Genomic DNA, 24,106 nt, shown 5'->3' with positions numbered 1-24,106 from the left:
GCAAGCATTTCACAATAACATCCGAATCAATATTCTAGCTAAACGCATTTCCAACGCAATAGCAATTTATAAATTCACACAAAGCTAATTCGTAAGAATCACGCGCATGCGCCTTGCTGGTACGATGAAGTCACAGTCAAATCAAACACTGCACGACAAACACGTACGGACATGATCTGTCCGTCGTGGTTTCAACCACTGTTTAGTAATAATAATAGTAGTAGTAGTAGTAGTAGTAGTAGTTTTATTCATCCGTACACCACTTTTACAACGCTGTATTGGACACATCTTTGTTCAACAATTTAAGAACCATACGGCCGTATCGACGTACTTCTTAGATTAATTTCTACTATAATTTTTTAAAAAGAGAATAGTTAACATTACGTGCCTTATGCACTATTGTTTTACGAATGACCCTATTATTATAAAACAAATATACAACACAGAAAGGAAAAAAGTTGCGTTAACATTAATTTTAACACTGGTTGCTCTTGAATAAAAATAGTAATACTTAACATGTTTCAAACACATACATTTTCTTTTACGTGTCTCATCTGGAGGAACTTATTACACATTCATTTCTATTTACAGAAAAAAACATTATAATTGAACAAAAAAGCAATAATAAGCAGCGCTTGCATACATACAGTTCGCAAGCAAAAAAGAACAAGATGGGTGCCGTGTACCGAGTGCTATGCTATGGTTGGCTACTGATGGACTTGGCCAAATTTGAAACAACACATGCTCGGACTATGCATTTTCACATGCGTTAGAACTTTATAGCCATTTACATACGGATCGTCGCTTCACAGTAGGAACCATCCCGGCATTAGCGTGAAGTAATTTAGGGGAGCCACAGAAAACCTAAATCAGGATGGCCTTCATAGATTGGAACAAAATGGCTCAAAACGGTTCAAATGGCTCTAAGCACTATAGGACTTAACATCTGAGGTCATCAGTCCCCTAAACTTAGAACTACTTAAACCTAATGCCATACACATCCATGCCCGAGGCAGGATTGAACCTGCGACCGTAGCAGCTCCGCGGTTCCGGACTGAAGCGCCTAGAACCGCTCGGCCACCACGGCCAGCATAGATTGGAACCTCCGCCCTCCCGAATACAAGGTCGGTCTGTTTAAAACAGTGCTACCTCATTCGCATTATTAGTCTCATAGTTATTAGGGTTTCAAATCTTACGGTATTTTGTCATACAAGTTCGATAGACGAGCGAATAGACGTTATGACGTCATAGTTACGCGCCCCTCTACTGACTATCGTTTTCCGAAAATCTCGTTTCGGTATTTTGAACCGTTCACGGAATGAAAAGAATGACTCACGTTAAATGATAAGAAAACTATAAAAAACTACAAAAATGGAACATGGTGCAATTACCGCGTGGTACTGTATGAGGAACTTGATGATCATTGTGGCTCCTTCCCCGCAGGCGGACGATCCTGCAGCGTGCGAATGCGAAACTGCCAACCCTTCCGCAATGGCAACGGTCGTGGACCGCGTATCCTGTCTGTACCCGCTGATGCGGTGTCTCTGCTACTGCCATTGGTCACCCGCACCCTTATCGCACAGATGACGACGCGTGTTTCAACTGATGTCTACGGTCATTTCCCGCGCGTTCCGTCCAAGGCAGGAAACCGCAGTGGCACACGACGTTCTGCTAGCTGACGTGACTCATTTACTCGCTGCATAAACAATACCGCCTAGTACAGGATCTGCGGCGACAGTTTCACATTTTCTCTTGGTAAATTGCGTGCTTTAGTATCCGTTCTTCCTTGTGACAGGCTTAGCGAAATCGAGCTCTACACGATTATTCTGCAAATCACAGTTAAGTGTTTGGCAGTTGTTGTTGTTGTGGTCTTCAGTCCTGAGACTGGTTTCATGCAGCTCTCCATGCTAATCTATCCTGTGCAAGCTCCTTCATCTCCCAGTGCCTACTGCAACCTACATCCTTCTGAATCTGCTTAGTGTATTCATCTCTTGGTCTCCCTCTACGATTTTTACCCTCCACGCTGCCCTCCAATGCTAAATTTGTGATCCCTTGATGCCTCAGGACATGTCCTACCAACCGATCCCTTCTTCTAGTCAAGTTGTGCCACAAACTTCTCTTCTCCCCAATCCTATTCAATACTTCCTCATTAGTTATGTGATCTACTCATCTAATCTTCAGCATTCTTCTGTAGCACCACATTTCGAAAGCTTCTATTCTCTTCTTGTCCAAACTATTTATCGTCCATGTTTCATTTCCATACATGGCTACACTCCATACAAATACTTTCAGAAACGACTTCCTGACACCGACTTGCATAGGGAGGAACGATCACAAAGATAAAATAAGGGAAATCAGAGCTCGTATGGAAAGATATAGGTGTTCATTCTTCCCGCGCGCTATACGAGATTGGAATAATAGAGAATTGTGAAGGTGGTTCGATGAACCCTCTGCCAGGCACTTAAATGTGATTTGCAGAGTATCCATGTAGATGTAGCGTTCATGCTTCGCAAGACGAACGTGTATGAAGCAACGGTTCGTCTCCCTCTCAAACCTTCTTATTTGCTCTATAAGTATACATTCTGTGATATTCAAAAAAATTGCACCTTCACTATTTGTTCTTCCTACATTGGCAACGTCTCACCGCTACGCAGGTTACTTGCCAAATGGGGCCTGCCTCTGTGTCTGCAGCTCCAAGCGTTGCGGTGCAAAGTAGTTCTGGGTACCTTACCAGATTGTATGGACAACGGATTTCACAAATCACGACAGACAGCACTTTCAGGAAAACCCTATGTGTTTCTTAATTTACTCGTCGATACTTATAAGGACGTTTGCTCTAATAATTAAATTTAATCAAAAATAGTACGTAGATAACATGAAACTCACTAAAACTTCGTGCAAATACACGTCATTCTTTTAATTATTTTACATCTCAAATGCCATGAAAATCAATAATATGACCAGCGATCAAAAAAATATAGATTCAAAATTAAGTTTGAGCGGGAGTCGAACCGACGCCTTTGACGTAGCTCGAACGCTAACCATAGACAGCAATGAACTCCAACGTCGGGCGCATGCGCGAAGATACATCAGTTACATAATAGACGCGTAGAACTCCTCTTGCGATGTTCTCGGAACTGCCACAGTAGAGCACCTTACTACTTGAACATTACGTTGTTTTAATGGCCTACTAAAGGTGTGCAAAGTTTGAAGTAAATTTGTGATCCCAGTGTTGTGGCCTCCCCTTGTAAAATGGATGCGCAGATGGTCTCCTAAAGCGTTTATATATACTGCCTGAGACCGAAAGTGAAGAACCCAGACGACATAGTCGGATTTCAGTGTATGTTCGTAACCGTACACACCATTGGCGTGTATGTAAAGTACACCAGTGGCAAAAAATAGTCAATACCGTCACTGCGCGATTGCGATGGAAATGTTGCCGATGATGGTGCCACTAAAGCGGAGTTACTAAATACAGTTTTTCGTAATTCCTTCAGGAAAGAAGACGAAGTAAATATTCCAGAATTTGAAACCAGAACAGCTGTTAGCATGAGTGACATAAAAGTAGATATCTTAGGTTCAAATGGCTCTGAGCACTATGGGACTCAACATCTGTGGTCATCAGTCCCCTAGAACTTAGAACCACTTAAACCTAACTAAGCTAAGGACATCACACACATCCATGCCCGAGGCAGGATTCGAACCTGCGACCGTAGCGGTCACGCGGATCCAGACTGGAGCACCTAGAACCGCACGGCCACACCGGCCGGCGATATCTTAGGTGTTGCGAAACAACTCAAATCTCTTAAGAAAGGCAAGTCTTCCGGTCCAGATGGTATACCAATCAGGTTCCTCTCAGACTATGCAGACACAATAGCGCCTTTCTTAGCAATCATATACGACCGCTCACTTGACGAAAGGTCTGTTCCTAAAAACTGGAAAGTAGCACAGATCACACCAATATTCAAGAAAGGAAATAGGAGTAACCCATTGAATTACAGACCCACATCACTGAAATGGGAGTTTGGAGCATATACTGTACTCGAACATTATGAATCAGCCTGAAGAAAATGACTTATTGATACATAACCAACACGGATTCAGCAAATATCGTTCTTGTGCAACGCAGCTAGCTCTTTATTCCCATGAAGTAATGAGTGCTGTCGACAAGGGATCATAGACCTATTCCATATTCCTAGATTTCCAGAAGGCTTTTGATGCCGTTCCTCACAAGCGACTATTAATTAAATTGTGTGCATATGGGGTATCGTCTCAGTTGTGGGTCTGGATTCGTGATTTCCTCTAATATAGGTCACAGCTCGTACTGATAGACAGTAAATCATCGAGTAGAACAGAAGTGATATCTGGCGTTCCGCAAGGTAGTGTCATAGGCCCTCTGCTGTTCCTGATTTACATAAATGATCTAGGTGGTAATCTGAGCAGCTCCCTTAGGTTGTTCGCAGATGACGCTGTAATTTACCGTCTAGTAAAATCATCATACGATCAACACAAATTACAAAATGACCTATAGAGAATATCTGTATGGTGCGAAAAGAGGCAATTGGCCCTAAACAAAGAAAAGTGCGAGGTCATCCACACGGGTACTAAAGGAAATCCAATAAATTTTGGGTATACGGTAAATCGGACAAATCTAAGGGCTGTGAATTCGACTAAATACCTAGGAACTACGGTTACGAGCAACTTAAATTGGCAAGACCACATAGATAATATGTTGGCAGAACGCTTAGGAGATGCGAAAAACCCACTAAAGAGACAGCCTACATTACACTTGTCCGCCCTCTGCTGGAATATTGCTGCGTGATGAGGGATCCTTACCAGGTAGGATTGACGGAGGACATCGAAAAAGTGCAAAGAAGGGCAGCTCGTTTCGTGTTATCGCGCAACAGGGGTGAGAGTGTCACTGATATGATACGCGAGTTGGGGTGGCAGTCACTGAAACAAAGGCGGTCTTCTTTGCGGCGAGATCTATTTACGAAATTTCAATCACCAACTTTCTCTCCCGAATGCGAAAATTTGTTGTTGACACCCATCTGGGTGAAATGATCATCATAATAAAATAACAAAAATCAGAGCTCGAACGGAAAGATTTAGATGTTCCTTTTTCCCACGTGCCATTCGAGAGTGAAATGGTAGAGAAATAGTACGGAAACGGTTCGATGAACCCTCTGCCAGGTACTTCAGTGTGAACTGCAGAGTAACCATGTAGATGTAGATGTGTGTGTATCTAAATGATACTATTGCAACTCTTTGTGACAGGTAGAACAGCTATCAGAATGCTTCAGCATTGTTAGTGTCTAGTGAAGGGTAGGGCATATAAGGGTGTGAACAGCGTCAGATGTGGTCGCTGAAGGATACGAAGATGACGCGTACTCGTAAGTGACAGCGTTATCAGCACCAGACACTGCTTGACAGGAACCTCATTGTGGGTCTCCATTTTACCCGCTGGTCGAATCGTGCAATATAAAGCTTTGTGGGACATTCGGTTGTGACAGACAGTAGCCGGATGTTGGACTACATGGCAAAGAGAGCAGATTTACTCGTCGCCAATGTTCCTGTCGACCTGGTCAAATCACCACAAGGGAGGAGTGTCGTGTTGTGCACCAAGAACATCGAACCCCTTCACTTCCGCACGTGCCATCCGAGAAAAAGTAATCGATTCCCTGCAACATTCTGAGACATCCCACACCATTGATGGTAGGCTAGCAGCAATCGGAGAAGTGCATTTGCGTCCCACGCGTATGCTCCGTCACAACACAACAAATGGCTCAAATGGCTCTGAGCGATATGAGACTTTAACATCTGAGGTCACCAGTCCCCTAGTACTTACAAGGGAACATCCCCATCGCACCCCCCCCCCCCCCCCCACAGATTTGGTTATAAGTTGGCACAGTGGATAGGCCTTGAAAAACTGAACACATATCAATCGAGAAAACAGGAAGAAGTTGTGTGGAACTATGAAAAAATAAGCAAAATATACAAACTGGGTCGTCCATGCGTAAGATAGGCAATATTAAGGGCAATGCAAGGCGAGGAGCGCCGTGGTCCCGTGGTTAGCGTGAACAGCTGCGGAACGAGAGGCCCTTGGTTCAAATCTGCCCTCGACTGAAGATTTTGCTTTCTTTATTTTCGCAAAGTTATGATCTGTCCGTTCGTTCATTGACGTCTCTGTTCACTGTAATAAGTTTAGTGTCTGTGTTTTGCGACCGCACCGCAAAACCGTGTGATTAGTTGACGAAAGGACGTGCCTCTGCAATGGGAACCGAAAACATTTGATCGCAAGGTCATAGGTCAACCGATTCCTCCACAGCAAAACACGTCTGATATTTTGTATACGACACTGGTGACAGCATGTGCGTCACATGACAGGAATATGTTGTCGACCCACCTAATTAGTACACTTGGCGAATGGGTGTAAAGATTCTTCTACCTTGCCCGATTTAGGTTTTCTTGTGGATGTAATAATCACTCCAAAAAAAGTGATGAAAACATTAGAATTTTTCACATAAACTGAAAATAAAAAGTTAAAATTTTCGGTCGAGGGAAGATTTGAACTGAAGACCTCTCGTTCTGCAGCTGTTTACACTAACCACGGGACCACGGCGCTCCTCGTCTCATACTGCCCTTAATATTGCCTATATTACACATGGACGACCCAGTTTGTATATTTTGCTTATTTTTTCATAGTTCCACACAACTTTTTCCTGTTTTCTCGATCGATCTGTGTTCAGTTTTTCAAGGCCTATCCACTGTGCCAACTTATAACTAAATCTGAGGGGGGTGCGATGGGGATGTTCCCTTGTTAGAACTACTTAAACTAACCTAAGGACAACACACACATACACGCCCGAGGCAGGATTCGAACCTGCGACCGTAGCAGCTGCGCGGTTCCGGACTGAAGCGCCTAGACCGCTCGGCCACAGCAGCCGGCCCCTGAAGACAGACTTGTCAGTAGAGGCCTCTGGCCCCCCAAGGTCGACGGACTCAACATCTTGCGATTATTATTAACGGGGCACACTAAAAAGCAATGTGTATGCCGACAGACCTCGCACAATAGGCGACCTTAAACGGAACGTTACTAGAGAAATTAACATCACGCCTATAGAATTGCAGCGTTTTGCTTGTAACGTCATCACCCGAAGTCAGCGATGCCTGGATGCCCATGGCCACCACTTCCAGCATCTCTTGTAAGCAGCTAACTATACGCTTTTAACGTTACCATTATCAAATTTCTTTTTGGTAGTTCACTGTTACTTGAATCTAGGGCGTCAGGCGTACCTGTTTTGTGTGGGACACCCTGTACTACAATCCTCTACCTATCTCGCCTGAAAGGCCGAGAAGACAAGATTAGACGAATTATAGAGAAATTCGACCGTTTTCACATCTTTTGCACATGGAAAACGATTCATTGTGCCTATTTCACATTGTCTTTACGGCAGCCATATTTCAAATGCTACCAAAAAAATGTTTCAAAACGCTGCTAAAAAAAAAGTTCATATCCGTCGATTCGATTGGACGCTTTCCTTCGGGAACATAATCTGTTGTAACAATAGTGTCACACTGGGCATCATTAGATATATGCAAAAGCCGTCAAACGTCTCTATATAATGTCATGTACTTATGTCGTGCTGATGAAATTTTACAATAATTTATAATAACTAAGCAGATTATATTGCTTGGAAAGCTGCTCAAGGAAAATCTGTAGTTTCAGCTACTGCTACAGTTGCTTCATAGTGACCAATGCTTCTCCTGAGTGTTTGTAAATGTGTCCCACGCTTCACAAGGATCGTGCGACATGCGGCGGTTGGGCATTGCCGATAAGGACAAGGCCGATGTTTAAACAGAAGGCTGACGTCATCGGCTGTCGGCCGAGAGGTCGACAGCGTGTCAATTGGCACCCATTCGAAGCAAATTCAGCGACAACCGCCTGCCTGAATGACAAACGACGGTCGGGCCATTCAAGGTGTCCAAGATACGCCAGCAGCCAATCAGCGGTCACTACGCCAACGCCGTCGCTGCGCGCGCGCACTGTCCAAAGCCAGCAGATGAACTGGGGTATGCCAACTGGGTACATACAGTCAGTGCGGTTTTCCTTGACGTCTCTTCTCCAGTCCTCAGCCCTCCAGAGGGCGCACTGTTGTAAAAAGTATAACTGCAGCGGTTTTTATGCCTTAACCTTTAGCTACCGCGCCACCGCTGCAATGTATTCCATTGTTGATGTTTACTCGACAATGACAAAATTGCTCCAGTTTCTTTGTTTAACTTTTTCAGTCAGTTTTCTGCACTGTAAGTAACGAAGTGTTGAATGTTGTAAAACGTACAACGCGCGCTGCTGTCGTGACAGCTGTAAGCTTTGCTAAAACGTTATCAAAAGATGGCTAAAGTTTTTATTATAATAGTGCTGATAGTGTATGTCAACCGTTTTGTTCATTATTTTCAACAGACTGTCCAGCACACGCTTGCTTTTACATAAAAATATCAACGTTGCAAATTTTACTACGTGCCCCTGCTTATAGGACAACACAACGCGCGCCGGCCAGAAAGTTTGTTGTTGTGGTCTTCAGTCTTGAGACTGGTTTGATGCAGCTCTCCACGCTACCCTATCCTGTGCAAGCTTCGTCATCTCCCAGTACCTACTGCAACCTACATCCTTCTGAATCTGCTTAGTGTATTCATCTCTTAGCCTCCCTCTACGATTTTTACCCTCCACGTTGCCGTCCAACGCTAAATATGTGATCCCTTGATGCCTCAGAACATGTCCTACCAACCGATCCCTTCTTCTTGTCATGTTGTGTCACATACTCCCCTTCTCCCCAATTCTACTCAATACCTCCTCATTAGTTATGTGATCTACCCATCTAATCTTCAGCATTCTTCTGTAGCACCACATTTCGAAAGCTTCTATTCTCTTCTTGTCCAGACTATTTATTGTCCATGTTTCACTTCCATACATGGCTACACTCCATACAAATACTTTCAGAAACGACTTCCTGACACTTAAATCTATACTCGATGTTAACAAATTTCTCTTCTTCAGAAACGCTTTCCTTGCCATTGCTAGTCTACATTTTATATCCTCTCTACTTCGACCATCATCAGTTATTTTGCTCCCCAAATAGCAAAACTCCTTCACTACTTTACGCGTCTCATTTCGTAATCTAATTCCCTCAGCATCACCCGACTTAATTCGACTACATTCCATTATCCTCGTTTTGCTTTTGTTGATGTTCATCTTATATCCTGCTTTCAAAACACTGTCCATTCCGTTCAACTGCTCTTCCAAGTCCTTTGCTGTCTCTGAAAAAATTACAATGTCGCGGCAAACCTTAAAGTTTTTATTTCTTCTCCATGGATTTTAATACCTACTCCGAATTTTTCTTTTGTTTCCTTTACTGCTTGCTCAATATACAGATTGAATAACATCGGGGTAGGCTACAACTCTGTCGCACTCCCTTCCCAACCACGGCTTCCCTTTCAAGCCCCTCGACTCTTATAACTGCCATCTGGTTTCTGTGCCAATTGTAAATAGCCTTTCGCTCCCTGTATTTTACCCCTGCCACCTTTAGAATTTGAAAGACAGTATTCCAGTCAACATTGTCAAAAGCTTTCTCTAAGTCTACAAATGCTAGAAACGTAGGTTTGCCTTTCCTTAATCTTCCTTCTAAGATAAGTCGTAAGGTCAGTATTGCCTCCCGTGTTCCAGTATTTCTACGGAATCCAAACTGATCTTCCCCGAGGTCGGCTTCTACCAGTTTTTCGATTCGTCTGTAAAGAATTCGTGTTAGTATTTTGTAGCTGTGACTTATTAAACTGATAGTTCGGTAATTTTCACATCTGTCAACACCTGCTTTCTTTGGGATTGGAACTATAATATTCTTCTTGAAGTCTGAGGGTATTTCGCCTGTCTCGTACATCTTGCTCACCAGATAGTAGAGTTTTGTCATGACTGGCTCTCCCAAGGCAGTCAGTAGTTCTAATGGAATGTTGTCTACTCCCGGGGTCTTGTTTCGACTCAGGTCTTTCAGTGCTCTGTTAAACTCTTAACGCAGTATCGTATCTCCCATTTCATCTTCATCTACATCCTCTTCCATTTCCATAATATTGTCCTCAAATACATCACCATTGTATAGACCCTCTATATACAAATGGCTCTGAGCGCTATGGGATTTAACACCCTCTATATACACCTTACACCTTTCACCTTTCTGCTTCCCTTCTTTGCTTAGAACTGGGTTTCCATCTGAGCTCTTGATATTCATACAAGTGGCTCTCTTTTCTCTAAAGGTCTCTTTAATTTTCCTGTGGGCAGTATCTATCTTACCCCTAGTGGAATAAGCCTCTACATCCTTACATTTGTCCTGTAGCCATCCCTGCTTAGCCATTTTGCACTTCCTGTCGATCTCATTTTTAAGACGTTTTAATTCCTTTTTGCCTGCTTCATTTACTGCATTTTCCGAAAGAATCCAGCGACAGCCAATGCAGTCAAACAAATAATTAGACCATTAGCAGGCCTACCTGGAGACACTGTCGAATGAGACATCCATACCTTGAGGTATCGACTTATCTAATTACATTTTAAATGCTTTTTCATGTTTGATGTACGTCCCAAAGGCTTCAATTTTTTGAAACGGAATATGCACTGCCCTTCGTTATTATCCAGTTTATCACAATGATACCAAAATTAACTTCTGATATGTGCCATTCTATCACTGATTTAGTAATGGTTGCATCTAAACTGTTTCAAACAACACAACAAAAACAAATAAGTAAATCTAAACTTGAAAACAAGGATTTTCGGAGTGAAGGGACTTCCATCGAAACTTTGCCAAGGTTGGGAGCGTCGCACATGTTTTAAAGTACACCCGTTTTGTCACTCGCAGACACATCCCTCGTTCAGCTGTTGGCGTCTTGGTGATCGCGCGTTCAGAGTTTTGGAAATGAGCCAGGCGGCCAGAATTTCAGATAAATAATGAAAATGTAATAAATCAGTAGTAAGATCACTGGACGCCATGCCCGCTATAAAATACTGATACAGGTAGCGGGACGTGAAGTATCGAATAAAAAGAATTGGTATCGAGATGAAAGAACTCGATGTTAGAAAGAATTGATACTTTTCAGTATGCTTAGCCACAGCGAGTCCGTTCAACTTTTCAGCTTTTAGTTCCAGTTTTCTTTTCTTTTTTTCCAACAAGATCATACTTATGTGATGCAGCATCTTGCCGTTGCGCTGTTAATATGTGCTGTGAAAACGCCAGACATTGCTTGCTAGTCACGCGTCACGCGCGGATAACAATCGTACGGCACTGCAGAGAAGCTTTTTGAACACCCCATGTACAACCTCCTGCCCTCTGTTGAGTGGTTATTGCACGCTGACGTCGAACATGGGGGCGGTGGTCACATTAATGTGACTGGACCGGGCAGTATAGTATGGTCATGCCCAATGGATGGATAAGACTTTAAGAAGAGATCAGTGGCACGATAGATAATCATCGCCAATGAGCATCGGGTAAACGCCTTACGGTGTCCTAAAACCGATGTAATAATAAATTCGAGAAATAAGTGACCACAGTCGTATCCATAATCTGAGTTGCGCGAGGAGAGGGGGAGGAGGGGGATTGGGAGGACAGCGGCAGAAAGTCACAGCTTCGTAGAAGGAATAGGAGTGGAGGTCAGGAAGCAGTATTTCTTGTAAAATAAAACTGGCTAACGGTGCGTTCCTGACCTACGGTCATCTGGAAAATTATCCTCGATTCGACGTCCCCTACACTGCTCTGATCTTGTTATTAGGTTGTTTTTCTCCACGCTGTATTGAAAAGTAGGATAAGATATGGCATTTCACTTAGTAAAAAATTGTTTTGAAAATGAACGATAATTGTTTTACAAAACACGTCTCGCAGATTATTACGAGATGCAAGTCATGCGGAGGCAGATTCAAGTAGCGGACACGCCTAATGGTGGCCGTTATCAGTAAACAGCCTCGAAAACACAGCTTTTGCTACGACGTGACAACGAGAGGTATAAACAGAAAGACAGATATCTGCAAAACACAGCTGCTGCAAACGGCGGGGAAAAAAGGTGGCTAAGCCTCTCTCGGAAGAGGCGGAAGGCACGTACCAGCTGCCTCAGGCCAACCCCCGTCACGCCTCAACAAATTCTAAAGTGAGCTCGCAAAACTGCCGTAAAAAAGGCGCACAGATGCGCCCGATGCACGCTCATTCACGACGAGTAAACCGCTTTTAATAGCGGCGTTAGCCTCCGTCGCCGACGCCGCCTCGCAGCGCTGCGAGCTACTATGCAGCCCGACGCCCCCTTCTCCCCTACACTCCCCACTTTGAAAAGTTAGCCCTGCCAATACCAAAAACTACGCCGCGTTAGTATTAGCTTTCCCGGACAAATTGCTTTCCTTCCTCCCCGACGAATTTTTAAGCGCAGTTTATGCCGTAATTGCTCTGTTCAATTTTGTGCAGAGCTAATGCTGCGAGAAAGGTGGGATTAAAGCTGAAGGGCACAAAACCGAGAACCAGTGTCGGGATCTGCTATTCAACTCTCTGGAAGTGTTCTAAGTTCAATCTGTAACTCCGTCTCCACCAACTTTAAGGAGACCAGGTATTCGTGGAGGGCTGAGCCATAATCCTGCTGCCACCATCCAGCGCGGTTTGTTAGGAAAGTACGAGACTGATATGTTTTCTTCTGTAATTGTGAACTTTATTCTTTTTGAACATTGGGATATGTTTGGATACGTCGCTGTCGATCGACTTATGTATCGATCTTTAGGGCATTGGCTCGCTTGCGACGAGACGTTAAACCCTTGGGTGCTGGCTAAAGCGCTTATTAAGGCATTTATGGCCCCCAACTTCTTTGGAGGGTTTTACGACTGATGCGATTTCTTTTTTTTTATTTTAGAAGCGAAGCACTTGGTATATGTTGGTGATCAATCATATTGGGTGCTGGCTAAAGCGCTTATTAGGGCATTTATGGCTCCCAACTTGAAGATGACCGGACGATACGCGGCCGAAATATTAGCAGAGGAAATTTTATTTGCGCGGCTGCATGCCCGAAATTTAATGGATTCTTTGGAGGGTTTTACGACTGGTGCGATTTTTTTTTATTTTAGAAGCGAAGCACTTGGTATATGTTGGTGATCAATCATATTTAATCTCCTTGTTCAGTCTTGAAACAGTAGTGGGTATACCTGACACAACATAAGCACGCACACGTCTTAAAATGTCATGGAATGAACAATTAACGAATAAAATCAATTTCATTACCAAAGGATTACAATCGACGACTATAATACATTGCTTAAAACAATCCAGGTTTTACACTGAATTCAGTTGTTGGTGCTCTGGACGACGTATCTAGAGGTAAAACAGTTTAAGTATACACTTTTTGAGTGAGTTACACCTAAATGAAGCAGGGTAACACTTACGTGGCGCTTGTGCTTTCTACTGACTTAATAGAAATAAAGAACACAGTCTCAACATAAAGGTTATCCTCTTCAAAACAGTTTTTTCGGCAGTTACGTACGCCAGAGGCATAGTTTTCATTCAGTCTTTGTAGTAGATCTGGAAAGGTACTGATGGAATACATTTCAACTCCTTACGCTCTTCTACATATTAAACCCTCTACTACTTAACTGTTATTGCAGTTTAATTAATTTTTGACGACAGAACTGTTTAATTATTACTAGAGCTCAAAGACAAGTAGTGGGAGTATACAGATCGTGAGGCAAATGGTCCCTTGTTCTCCTTATGTAAACAAACTGGCCACTTGGCCTACCTTCCCGTATGTAAACAAACCCAAACAATGTAATTTATTACTCTAAAGTGAATAAATTGATCATTTGCGCTTTTAGTTTTGTTTCAAAAATTGTTATTTAATGGTCAAATTCTTTTAGACAAGCACGACAACTGTCAATTTAATTACCCTAAAGTTACGTTTATGAATGACCACGAAAGCGAAGTAACAAAATTACATCACAGTGAAAGGGGTACATAATTACAATGGCGACAGTGCAAAGTGTTGCAAGAATGCTTAACTCGGACACAAGGGTAAATGTCTAGTTACTCACATGGCAGAAAAGAGTTCCTGAAAGGCGAAGCTGTGAAATCCTGAAGTGACCCAGACAGATGAGCAAATGTGAAAACCAGAACGAATGATGTCATTCCTGCTATTCCGTACAAGAGCACACTAGCTCGCCTTGTACAAATACTGCTTCTGGTCTGGTGGAGTTCTACTCAGCCGGCCGAAGTGGCCTTGCGGTTCTAGGCGCTGCAGTCTGGAACCGCGTGACCGCTACGGTCGCAGGTTCGAATCCTGCCTCGGGCATGGATGTGTGTGATGTCCTTAGGTTAGTTAGGTTTAAGTAGTTCTAAGTTCTAGGGGACTGATGACCTCAGAAGTTAAGTTCCATAGTGCTCAGAGCCATTTGAACCAACTGTTGTATTTTGTGAACAATAAATGTTTAATACTGTAACACTGTTTTACTAATCCTTCGGGTGTGAACCGTCATCTACCGTCTCTACCCGCGGCGGGGCTCCATCATTCTGACATCGGCTCATTACCGAACATACAACCGCTAGGACGCTACGCAATTGACAGCCAAATCGCGATGGCGAAATTGTATTGCTATGGACATTCCCATATGCTGAAGGTGTATTACTCCAGTGCCCGTTCAATGACTAGCACTGGCGGCTACTGCAGACGCCAGAGCCCATTTCTGGGGTAGGGAGCTTTGTTCAGCCCGGAAATGATGGGTCAGTCCTACTTTAATCTTTCAAAACGGGTGTGTCAGGATCCACTACACTGGTTTAAGGGCTCGGGAATTCCCACGATGGCAGGCGTTTCCAGCACATACTGGAGACCAACTTTCGGAAAATCCTACCAAGAACCATCACTTTGGATGGGAATGTTGTCAGCAGGAGCAGGAAATGGCTGATGAGAATGCATGCATTCTGTTCTTGAATTTGGTTATGTAGGTGCTTGAAGTTCGTCTAATCGAAGAGACGGTTGGCGGGCTTCTGAGGATTGTAAGAAGCAAATGGTAGTCTCCGTCTGCTAGAGGTGATGTTTCAGTGCTGCATGCATAGAGGCGGGAGTGAGTGATCCTCACTGATCGATAATGTTATTCTGCTCGTACAGAAGGCTACAGGAATTTGAAATTGCGTTCCCGAGCGCTGGCGTGGAATTCACCATAGTCATTCTCCGCTATTAAGGGCGAACGTTGCGATTTAATGAGCGAGCACTTGCCCGGCAGGCTGGAGCCGCTGTTTGATCAGGGCCGGTTTAAGGCCCAAGCGATACAAGTTGAGAGGGGCGCAAGGTCATATCATAATTAGTAGCGGGAACTGTCACGAGTGTAAGTATACGACAACAGAAGCGAAAACGTGCCAGTAAACATGGGTCTGCAAGTGAGCTGTTTGCAAGATAATTGAAAATGTATCTTTATGAGCTGCCACTGACGTCAATATCAAATATAATTCAGCTCGTGCAAATATATTTGACACGTGAGCTTTTCGAACAGGTCCGACTGCAATTGGGCTCAAATTTCATCCAGTTTGTGGAGCCCTGGTGGGTGTAATGCGTTCTTGTATACAAGGTATCTAAAACCTTTTGGGTCATATTCAAACAGGTTATAGTTAGTTCACAGCCGATTATACTGAGACAGGTAACCAACAGTCGGAAATGCATATTTATTGCGTTGCGGAAATACACTGTGTACATCGCATAACAACAACAACGTAGCTCATAGTAACTGTTCAAAGCGACGACCGCTAGTCTCAGTGCAAGTATTGCAACGGCACATGCAGTTCTGCTGCACTCTCGCGAAGATCCTGGGTGTCTGTTGTACACTGAAAACAGGCAGCGGATGGTCAATAGCGTACACCAGACAGACACTCTGTACACAATTTAGCTCGTAGCACGTGTGTCCTTTGTGACCGCATACATCGCAGCGACGGATTAACTTGTGCTACACGCACAACACTATGCCGTAGTGTAGGTTGTCCATTGCATCAGACAGCTTGTGACGTGTCCATGGTGATGTGTGTTACTGCGTATAAGGTTAAAAAACGGTTCAAATGGCTCTAAGCACTGTGGAACTTAACTTCTGAGGTCATTATTCCCCTACAACTTAGAACTAGTTAAACCTAACTAACCTAAAGACATCACAAACATCCATGCCCGATGCAGGATTCGAACCTGCGACCGTTAGCGGTCACGACATTGTGCGAAGTCGAATTATTGAAGGCTGTAATTCGGCATTGCGACTAGGTCATCACAGTTCAAATGGCTCTAACCACTATGGGACTTGACATCTGAGTTCGTTAGTCCCCTAGACTTAGAACTACTTAAACCTAAATAACCTAAGGACATCACACACATCCACGTCCAAGGCAGGATTCGAACCTGCGACCGTGGCAGCAGCGCGGTTCCGGACTGAAGCGCCTAGAACCGCTCGGCCACATCGGTCGGCCCCTGAAGACAGTCTTGTCAGTAGAGACCTCTGGGCCCCAAGGTCGCCAGACTCAACATCGTGCGATTCTTATTTACGGGGCACACTAAAAAGCAATGTGTATGCTGACAATCTTCGCCCAATCGACTAACCTAAGGACATCACACACATCCATGACCAAGGCAGGATTCGAACCTGCGACCGTAGCAGTAGCGCGGTTCCGGACTGAGGCGTCTAGAACCGCTCGGCCGGCTGTGTACAAGGCATGACGCGTTGTCAAAGATGGAACTTGACTTGGTTGGTTGATTAGTTTGGGGGAGGGGACCAAACAGCGAGGTCAGCAGTCCCATAGGGTTAGGGAAGGATGGGGAAAGAAGTCGGCCGTGCCCTTTCAAAGGTGACATCCCGGCGGTTGCCTGAAGCAATTTAGAGAAATCACAGAAAACCTAAATCAGGATGGTCGGACGCGGGTTCGAATCGTTGTCCTCCCGAATGCGAGTCCAGTGTGCTAACCACCGTGCCACCTCGCTCGGTGGAACATTGCTCTTCACAAAAGTTGGCAGACATGCATCAGTACGGTGCGGCACTATGAAGCGCCCGTAAAGCAGCACGAATGTACAGAGAACGCTTTCCCTGCAGACGTCATCCTAAGTGGAAGAAGTTTTTCTCCGTGGATACCAACTTACAAGACACGGGGTAGTTGACGCCACAGAGAGCCGGCCAAGGTTCCCGCCAGCGACATTGCCGAACACCAGCCTTTCAGGAGTGGTGTGGTCGACTACCCGGCAATAAGCACCCGTCAACTTGCCCGTGAAACGCACACTTCGAAAGATACAGTGTGGACAGAACCGGTGGAACACGTATTACAACCCATCATACAGACCGCATATAACTACCGGGACCAGTGCACTTTGAGCTCCGTGTTCCGTTCCCTTCTCACAATGGATTATCCACCGCAGCGCTATAGTGCCGAACTGCGTACAGTTTGTACTCTTCACGGATGAGGTCTCTTTCACCCGTGATGAGGTTTATCAACAGTCGCAACAGCGTTGCCTGGAGGGAAGATAATCCCAGCGCCACCCACGTCGGTGACCACCAGTAACGATTCTCTGTCATCGTACGCGCGGGCATTGTCCTAGTACAGTACCTTATTTGCTGCCTTCCTGTTTAATGTAGTGTTCCTGCGACATGTGCTGCCACAGTTCTTGGAGACTATACCCCTTGCTGTCCGCGAAAGCATGTGGTGTCAACATGACGGTGCACCAGCCCACTTTGATGTTCATGTCTTCGCGAGCACCTGAACAACACGTACCTTCATCTTTGAACTGGAACGGGAGGTCCTGTCTCATGGTCAGGGCGATCGCCGGACCTCATGCCTCTGGTCTTTTTCCACTGGGGTTACGTCAAGACGTTGGTGTATGAAACCCCGGCAGAAACAGATGAAGACCTGCTTGCTAGGGCCCAAGCTGCCTGTCTCCAACAGACACCAGCGATCTTTGAGACAGAGCGGCAGAACTTCATGCGACGTTGGCATGCAAGCGAGACTGGTGGTTGACACTTTGTACAGTTACTATGAGCTACGTTGTTGTTATGCGGTGTACGCTGTATATGCCCATAACAAAAATATGCATTTCCAACCGTTGGCTCCCCATCTCAATATTATCGGTCGTGGGCTTTCTAATATCTGTTTCAATTATACAGAAAACGTTCGATACACCATTTAGTGTAGCGTTATGTTTGTGTTTATGATACTGACGATGAGAGAGGATGAAATCCTTTCGAATACCACCAATGGGCTGCAGATCTTAATGTCCCCATCCGTCGACCATGCCACACTGCGGAAAGGTCTGGAATTTAATCCAGGGCATTGGGGCAAAGACTAGTGATCAGGAACTTTACGCCACCACCTGTCCTGCCATTTACGGCAAATACGGGCAGTGGAAATTTCATCCACCACCAGGATTTGAACTATCTTACTGTCTTTACATCAACTAATTAAAAAAATGCCACAACAGGTAGAAAACTGTGAGACAGTAGAGAGAGAGAGAGAGAGAGAGAGAGAGAGAGAGAGAGAGAGAGAGGAAATGTTGGATGTTTATTCCGCACTTTTCACAAAGAACCACATAAAAAATACAAAATGCCGTAAAAGGCAGAAAACTGTAACAAAAGTGTTAGGTATGCACTCCCACAACAAATGAAAATAACTAACTTACAACATTATGCCAAATAAGAACAACATCCGAATCTCCATCTCTCGAACAGAGGAAGGCCAGTCGGCCTCTCAGAATCCTCAGTCCGTAAGGGTTCGTTAGTGGACCCAATCGTAACTAAGTACGCAGTAAAAGTTCTCAGAAATGCGACATCCCTACCGATGTGAGGATCCATGAATACTTTAGAAACTGGCATTATGTGTTGTATATTTCGTTCGGCACTGTATCTTCTCGTGAAGTACATCCAGAACTGCAGCACGGCCATTCCATTGTCGTTATTCTGAAAACTGAAGAAAACCGCAGGATTGTTGCTTAATGCATAAACTATTACTGGGTACACGACCGGTTTCGAAACAGTTACAGTTCCATCATCTGATATAAACTGCAATAGCAAAAATATTCTGTTACACGCGAAAGGGAGGGGATCCTCAAGTCTGAAATATCAGATAAGGAACTATGCGGCTAAAATTTCAAAATTAAAATAAATTAAAAGAGAGAGAACAAGAAGCTACTTACAAATAAAATCACTTAATAATCCAAGGTTGGGATACATGGAAGCAGCTAGAGAAGCAAGACAAGTACTTCGAACAGAAAAGCGAGTGTTCATATACAGTAAAATAAAACTGGCAGAAGAAGACCAGGCAGTAGGAAATACAAGAGACTTTTACAGAACAGTCAGGCTCTTCAAGAAAGGATACAGTCCAAGGATTAAGGTGATCAGTGGTCAAGAAGAACAGATTTTCACAGATGAAATAAAGCTATGGAGGAATGGAAAAACTACTTCGAAAACCTCCTGAATGTGGATGTAAACACCATGAGTGCTACAATATAAAATGAAGAAGAAGAATCTTACAGAGAAAACAGAGATACATTGGGGGAGTATGAACCACCAAGCATGGAAGAGGTAAGAGCGACCATAAAACTGCTGAAGAGGGGGAAGGCACCAGGAACAGATGGCATACCTACAGAGATGCTGAAGGAGGGAAGGGCTACTCTACAAGCGAGACTATACCACTTAATCTGCTTAATTTGAAAGAAGCAAAGGATCTCAGAAGAATGAAAGGAGCCTGTCATCTGCCTTATACTAAAGAAAGGAGGCCCAATGAGATGTAGCAACTGTAGAGGAATCACAGTATTATGTACAGCTTATAAGAGAGCTTGAGCATGTTATTACTGAAGCGACTAACACCACATATCGAGAAAGTACTGGGATCCATAACAAGCAGGTTTCAGAAAGGGAAAGTCAACTGTAGGCCATTTACATACAATACGGTAAGTGCTGGCAAAGAGCTGGGAATTCCCCAAAAATGTTCACTGCCTTTTTGTGGACTTCCAAATAGCATATGATAGTGTGACTTGACAAGCAATATGGCAAGAACTCGAAAGGGGGCAAGTTCCCAGAAAACTCATAAAACTGACACAGATATGCACCCAGGAGACAAAATGCATGGTGAAAGTAAATGGAAACATATCAAAGAAGTTCAAGGTGAGGACTGCCTCTCCCCTCTCCTGTTTAACCTGGTACTGGAGAGAGCCCTGAAAAGGTAGCAAGCCTAGAGACAGGAATACAGCTGGGAAGAAGGATCACCACCCTGGCTAATGCAGACAGTGTAGCTTTAATAGCAGAGAAAAATCAAGACCTGTTTCAGATGACAAGAGCATTAATGGAAGAGGCAATGAGAGCAGGCCTGACGTTGAATATAGATAAGACAAAATACCTCGTAGTTAGCAGAGAAAATGATGACAGACCCCTGAAGTTGGAGGAGAAAGTCTGAAAGGGTAAAAGACTTTAAATATCTCGGGGTTATACTCAATGAAAGGAACGAGATACAAGCAGGAAACAGGTCAAGGTTTGCTCTGGGAAATCTGTATAAGTCCCGGCTTCTATCGAGATCCTCAAAGACCAAGATCTACAAGACAAGAATACAACCTGTAGTCTTATGTGGAGCAGAAACCTGGACCATCACGCAAAAGATGGAAAGAAATCTCCCGACATTTGAGAATGCCATCCTCAGACAGATTTTTGGGCCAGTGATGAGATGGAGATGAATTGAGAAAAAGAAAGAACTGTGAACTGCAGGAGCTATACAAGTCGATGAACATCGTGGCAGTGATCAAAGAAAGAAGACTGAAGTGGTATGGACATGTAATGCGTCGAGAAGCCCAGATCATCAGGTTGGTAGTGGAGGAAGATATTAGAGGCAAAAGACCACGAGGAAGACCACGACTCCGATGGTTTGATCAGGTCAGAAAGGATATGAGTACGCTAGTGCTGTCTGAAGAAGAATATATGGATCAGGGACGCTGGAGGAGGCTGATTGGTGAGGCCAAAGACCGACTGCGGTTTGTGTGTTCAACGCAGTAAATAAGAATAGTTCCTTATCTGATATTGCAGACTTGAGGACCCCCTCATTTTCACGTGTAACAGAACATTTTTACTATTGCAGTTTACACCAGATGATGGAACTGTAACTGTCCCGAAACCGGTTGTGTACGCAATAAAATATTGTGGATTAATTAACTGTCCTGTGGCTTTCTTCATTTTTCAAAATGGACTTGTACAATTGTGGCTGCTCCATAAGAAGAACGCTTTGCGCGTAGTCGTTATATTTGTAACTCAGCGCCATCCCTGTGAAACCTCTTACACGGACTGCAAGGAATTCATCTGCGTCCTCCCATAAATGTTTTTGGAAAATCGGTAGAGCAGTACGTCGCTTGATTAGCGCGAATCCAATGAAGTTCCGAGACGCGAGGGTAAGAGAGTTTCAAATATACCTTTTTCGTTCGGACAAAACGGTTATTTTTCCCATATGATGCGCTGCCCGCTGATCGAGATATTACTTGATACAATGAACAGGCGCTCGGGATGTGTCATCCGAGGGGACACATTTTTTTGCAGCGTTTTGACATGCGAAAAGTCTTTATCGCCGCACTGTAATTGACACTGGCAGCGTGCAAGCGAAAAGCCCTGTCGCAATTTTTTTCACCGCGAACTGCGTCCGGGGACAGACCGAACAATATCCGTTTTTACAGAGCTTCTCGCTCGGCGTTTATCTGTGACCACCGACGCAACCGCGCCGCCAGCCAAAAATTTGCCTTTCTGCGGCCAGCGGGCGCAAGGCCAAATTGAGCGCGATGTTCCATTTCCCCTTCTCTGTTTTTCCTTTTTTCCCACATTTTTTGGAAATGCATTTCAAGCCGGAAAGTGACACTGCGGTAACTGTACAATACAATGTAGTGTGGTAACTCGTGCACAAAAATATGCTGTTTTACTGCGCGCGTTGATCCGAGGCATTGTGGGAGAATAATGGATGTCTAATCGTCCGACTGCGCATCCTGTTCACGGCACTGGCCATAATTTCGAATGATATGTGTGCTACAATTCGGTAAACGCGCGTTCATGAACTATGCGTCACAAAAGCAGAGTGACATGTATAATGCGGTTATAATGCGGTTACAGGGAGTCAAATACAGATCAGCCACGCAATTACGTTTTTCTGTCACACCTAGCGATGATCTTACTCTGAAAGACGGCGTTTTGAGCTTAAACCGAGCACATGTCTGCTTCATGCAGCCTCCCACGCTAGTCTACCCAGTGCAAGTCTCTTCATTCCTATGCAACTTACATCCATTTGAACATGTATCGTTTGGTCTCCTTCTACAGTTTGTATCTTCCGCACTTCCCTCCATTACCGAATTGAGCATTCCTTCGTGCTTCACGATTTTCATACCAACAATCCCTTCTTTTAGTCAAGTTGTGCCATAAATTTATTTTTTCTCCAATTAGACTCACTATCTCCTCTTTAGTTACTTGATTCATCCACCTAATCTTCCGCATTCTTCTGTAGCACCACATTTTAAAGATTCTATTCTCCCTTTGTCTGAACAGCTTATCGTTCACGTTTCATTTCCGTACAAGGATACCCGCAAGCCAAGACCTTCAGAAAAGACTTCCTACCACTTAAATTTTTTTTCAAAACTGTTTTACTTGCTTTAGGCAGTCTCTTTTTACATCCTCTTTACTTCGGACATCATCAATTATTTTGCTTAATAAATAGGAAAACTCTTATATCACTTTTAGCGTCTGATTTCCTAATCTAATTCCCTCAGCATGGCCTAATTTAATCCACCTACATTCTACTACCATTGTTTTACTTTTGTTGTTACTCATTCTACACCTTCCTTTCAAGACACTGCCCATTTCATTCAACTGCTCTTACAGGTCCCATTGCTTCTTTGAGTGCACCGAACAGACGAAAGTCACTAAGAGCGAGGACTGGAGAATGACGAGGATGTACCACACATTCAAACTTAATTTCCTGAATAGTTTCAACTGTCGTACGGGCTGTAGCGATCGGGCATTCTCATGCTGTAGCAATACTCTTAAGTCAGAAGTCCTCAACTTCTACTCCTGATTGCAGGGCTATGTTGATTTTTCAGCATGTCTGAATAAGAAATACTGGTTACTCTCACTCTCCTATCGATGTATTGCTGCAAAATTACTCCATTTGCACCCCAGAAGAGAATGAGCATAGTTTCTCAAGCAAACGGTTGAGTTCGAAATTTTTTCTGGTTTCGGCGATAAACTGTGGTGCCACGACGTGCCTGATCTTTCGTTTCTGATAGCGATAGTGGACCAAAAGTCTCATCGCCTGTAGCAATTTTTTCCCAGAAATTCAGCACCTTCGACGCGGAAACGATGGAAATGTTCCTCACAGGTATCGATGCGACGGTCTTCCAATTCGGCAGTCAACTGACGTGGTACCTACATCTGCGCGGAACTAAGACTGATCTTCAAACTTGTGGCTACTTAGTTCAGATTTACACGCTTGTACCCGTTTACAAGCTCCTCCACTAACGGAATGTTCTCTTTCGTCACTATGGGGTGAGACTGCCTGTCTTGGGTCATCCCCCACAGAAATTACACCGCATTTAAACTTCCTACACCACTGGTACATTTGCTGCAACGACAAACACGAATCATCGTACTGCGCTGCCATTCTGCGACGAATTTCGCTTGGTTCGACACATCCGCAAAACAAAAAACCCATCACAGACTGCTGTTCAATCGCGGTGCATGCTGACAGCGGGCGGCCATCTTGTGGACGCTGCTGCCTTCTCCTGTGTTGTGGCATCGCTCTTCCACCTGTCGGCCACTTTCTGAATCGCAAGGAACACTACTGCCACTTACCAACTCCACACAATTTTTCGAAATTTTGTGGTACTTTTAAGGTCTTCACTTGAATCACCCTCGTAATATCATCGTTACGATGAACAGCTCACTTGACGTTCGAAGACGTCACGGGCCACGGGTTAAAAGATAACTGTCGCAGCTGTAGAGATCCAGCCATCTCCAATTTTAATCCAATATAACGAAGCAAATTTTATCTTTTATTTCATTCAATGACAACAGAACAAAGAAATT

At 44.1% G+C, this 24,106-nt stretch overlaps 1 protein-coding gene across 3 annotated transcripts in view; it reads right to left on the bottom strand.

The window, feature by feature from the left end:
* The window catches only part of LOC126456947 (disks large 1 tumor suppressor protein), a 908,459-nt gene that overhangs the window by 685,988 nt on the left and 198,365 nt on the right, over positions 1–24,106 (bottom strand). The window contains exon 1 of one of the 3 annotated variants that reach the window (XM_050092882.1): positions 1,392–1,496. The exons of the other annotated variants lie outside the window; for them this stretch is intronic. Within the exon in view, the coding sequence (XP_049948839.1) occupies positions 1,392–1,424 (33 nt within the window). The 5' untranslated portion in view covers positions 1,425–1,496. Of the gene's footprint in view, positions 1–1,391; positions 1,497–24,106 lie in introns of those variants that run through there. 3 annotated transcript variants of the gene reach the window in all.

Source organism: Schistocerca serialis, chromosome 2, assembly GCF_023864345.2.
Source record: "Schistocerca serialis cubense isolate TAMUIC-IGC-003099 chromosome 2, iqSchSeri2.2, whole genome shotgun sequence".
NCBI lineage: Eukaryota > Metazoa > Arthropoda > Insecta > Orthoptera > Acrididae > Schistocerca > Schistocerca serialis.
The sequence above is the reverse complement of the archived record's forward strand: the minus strand, read 5'-3'. Positions and strand labels throughout refer to the sequence as shown.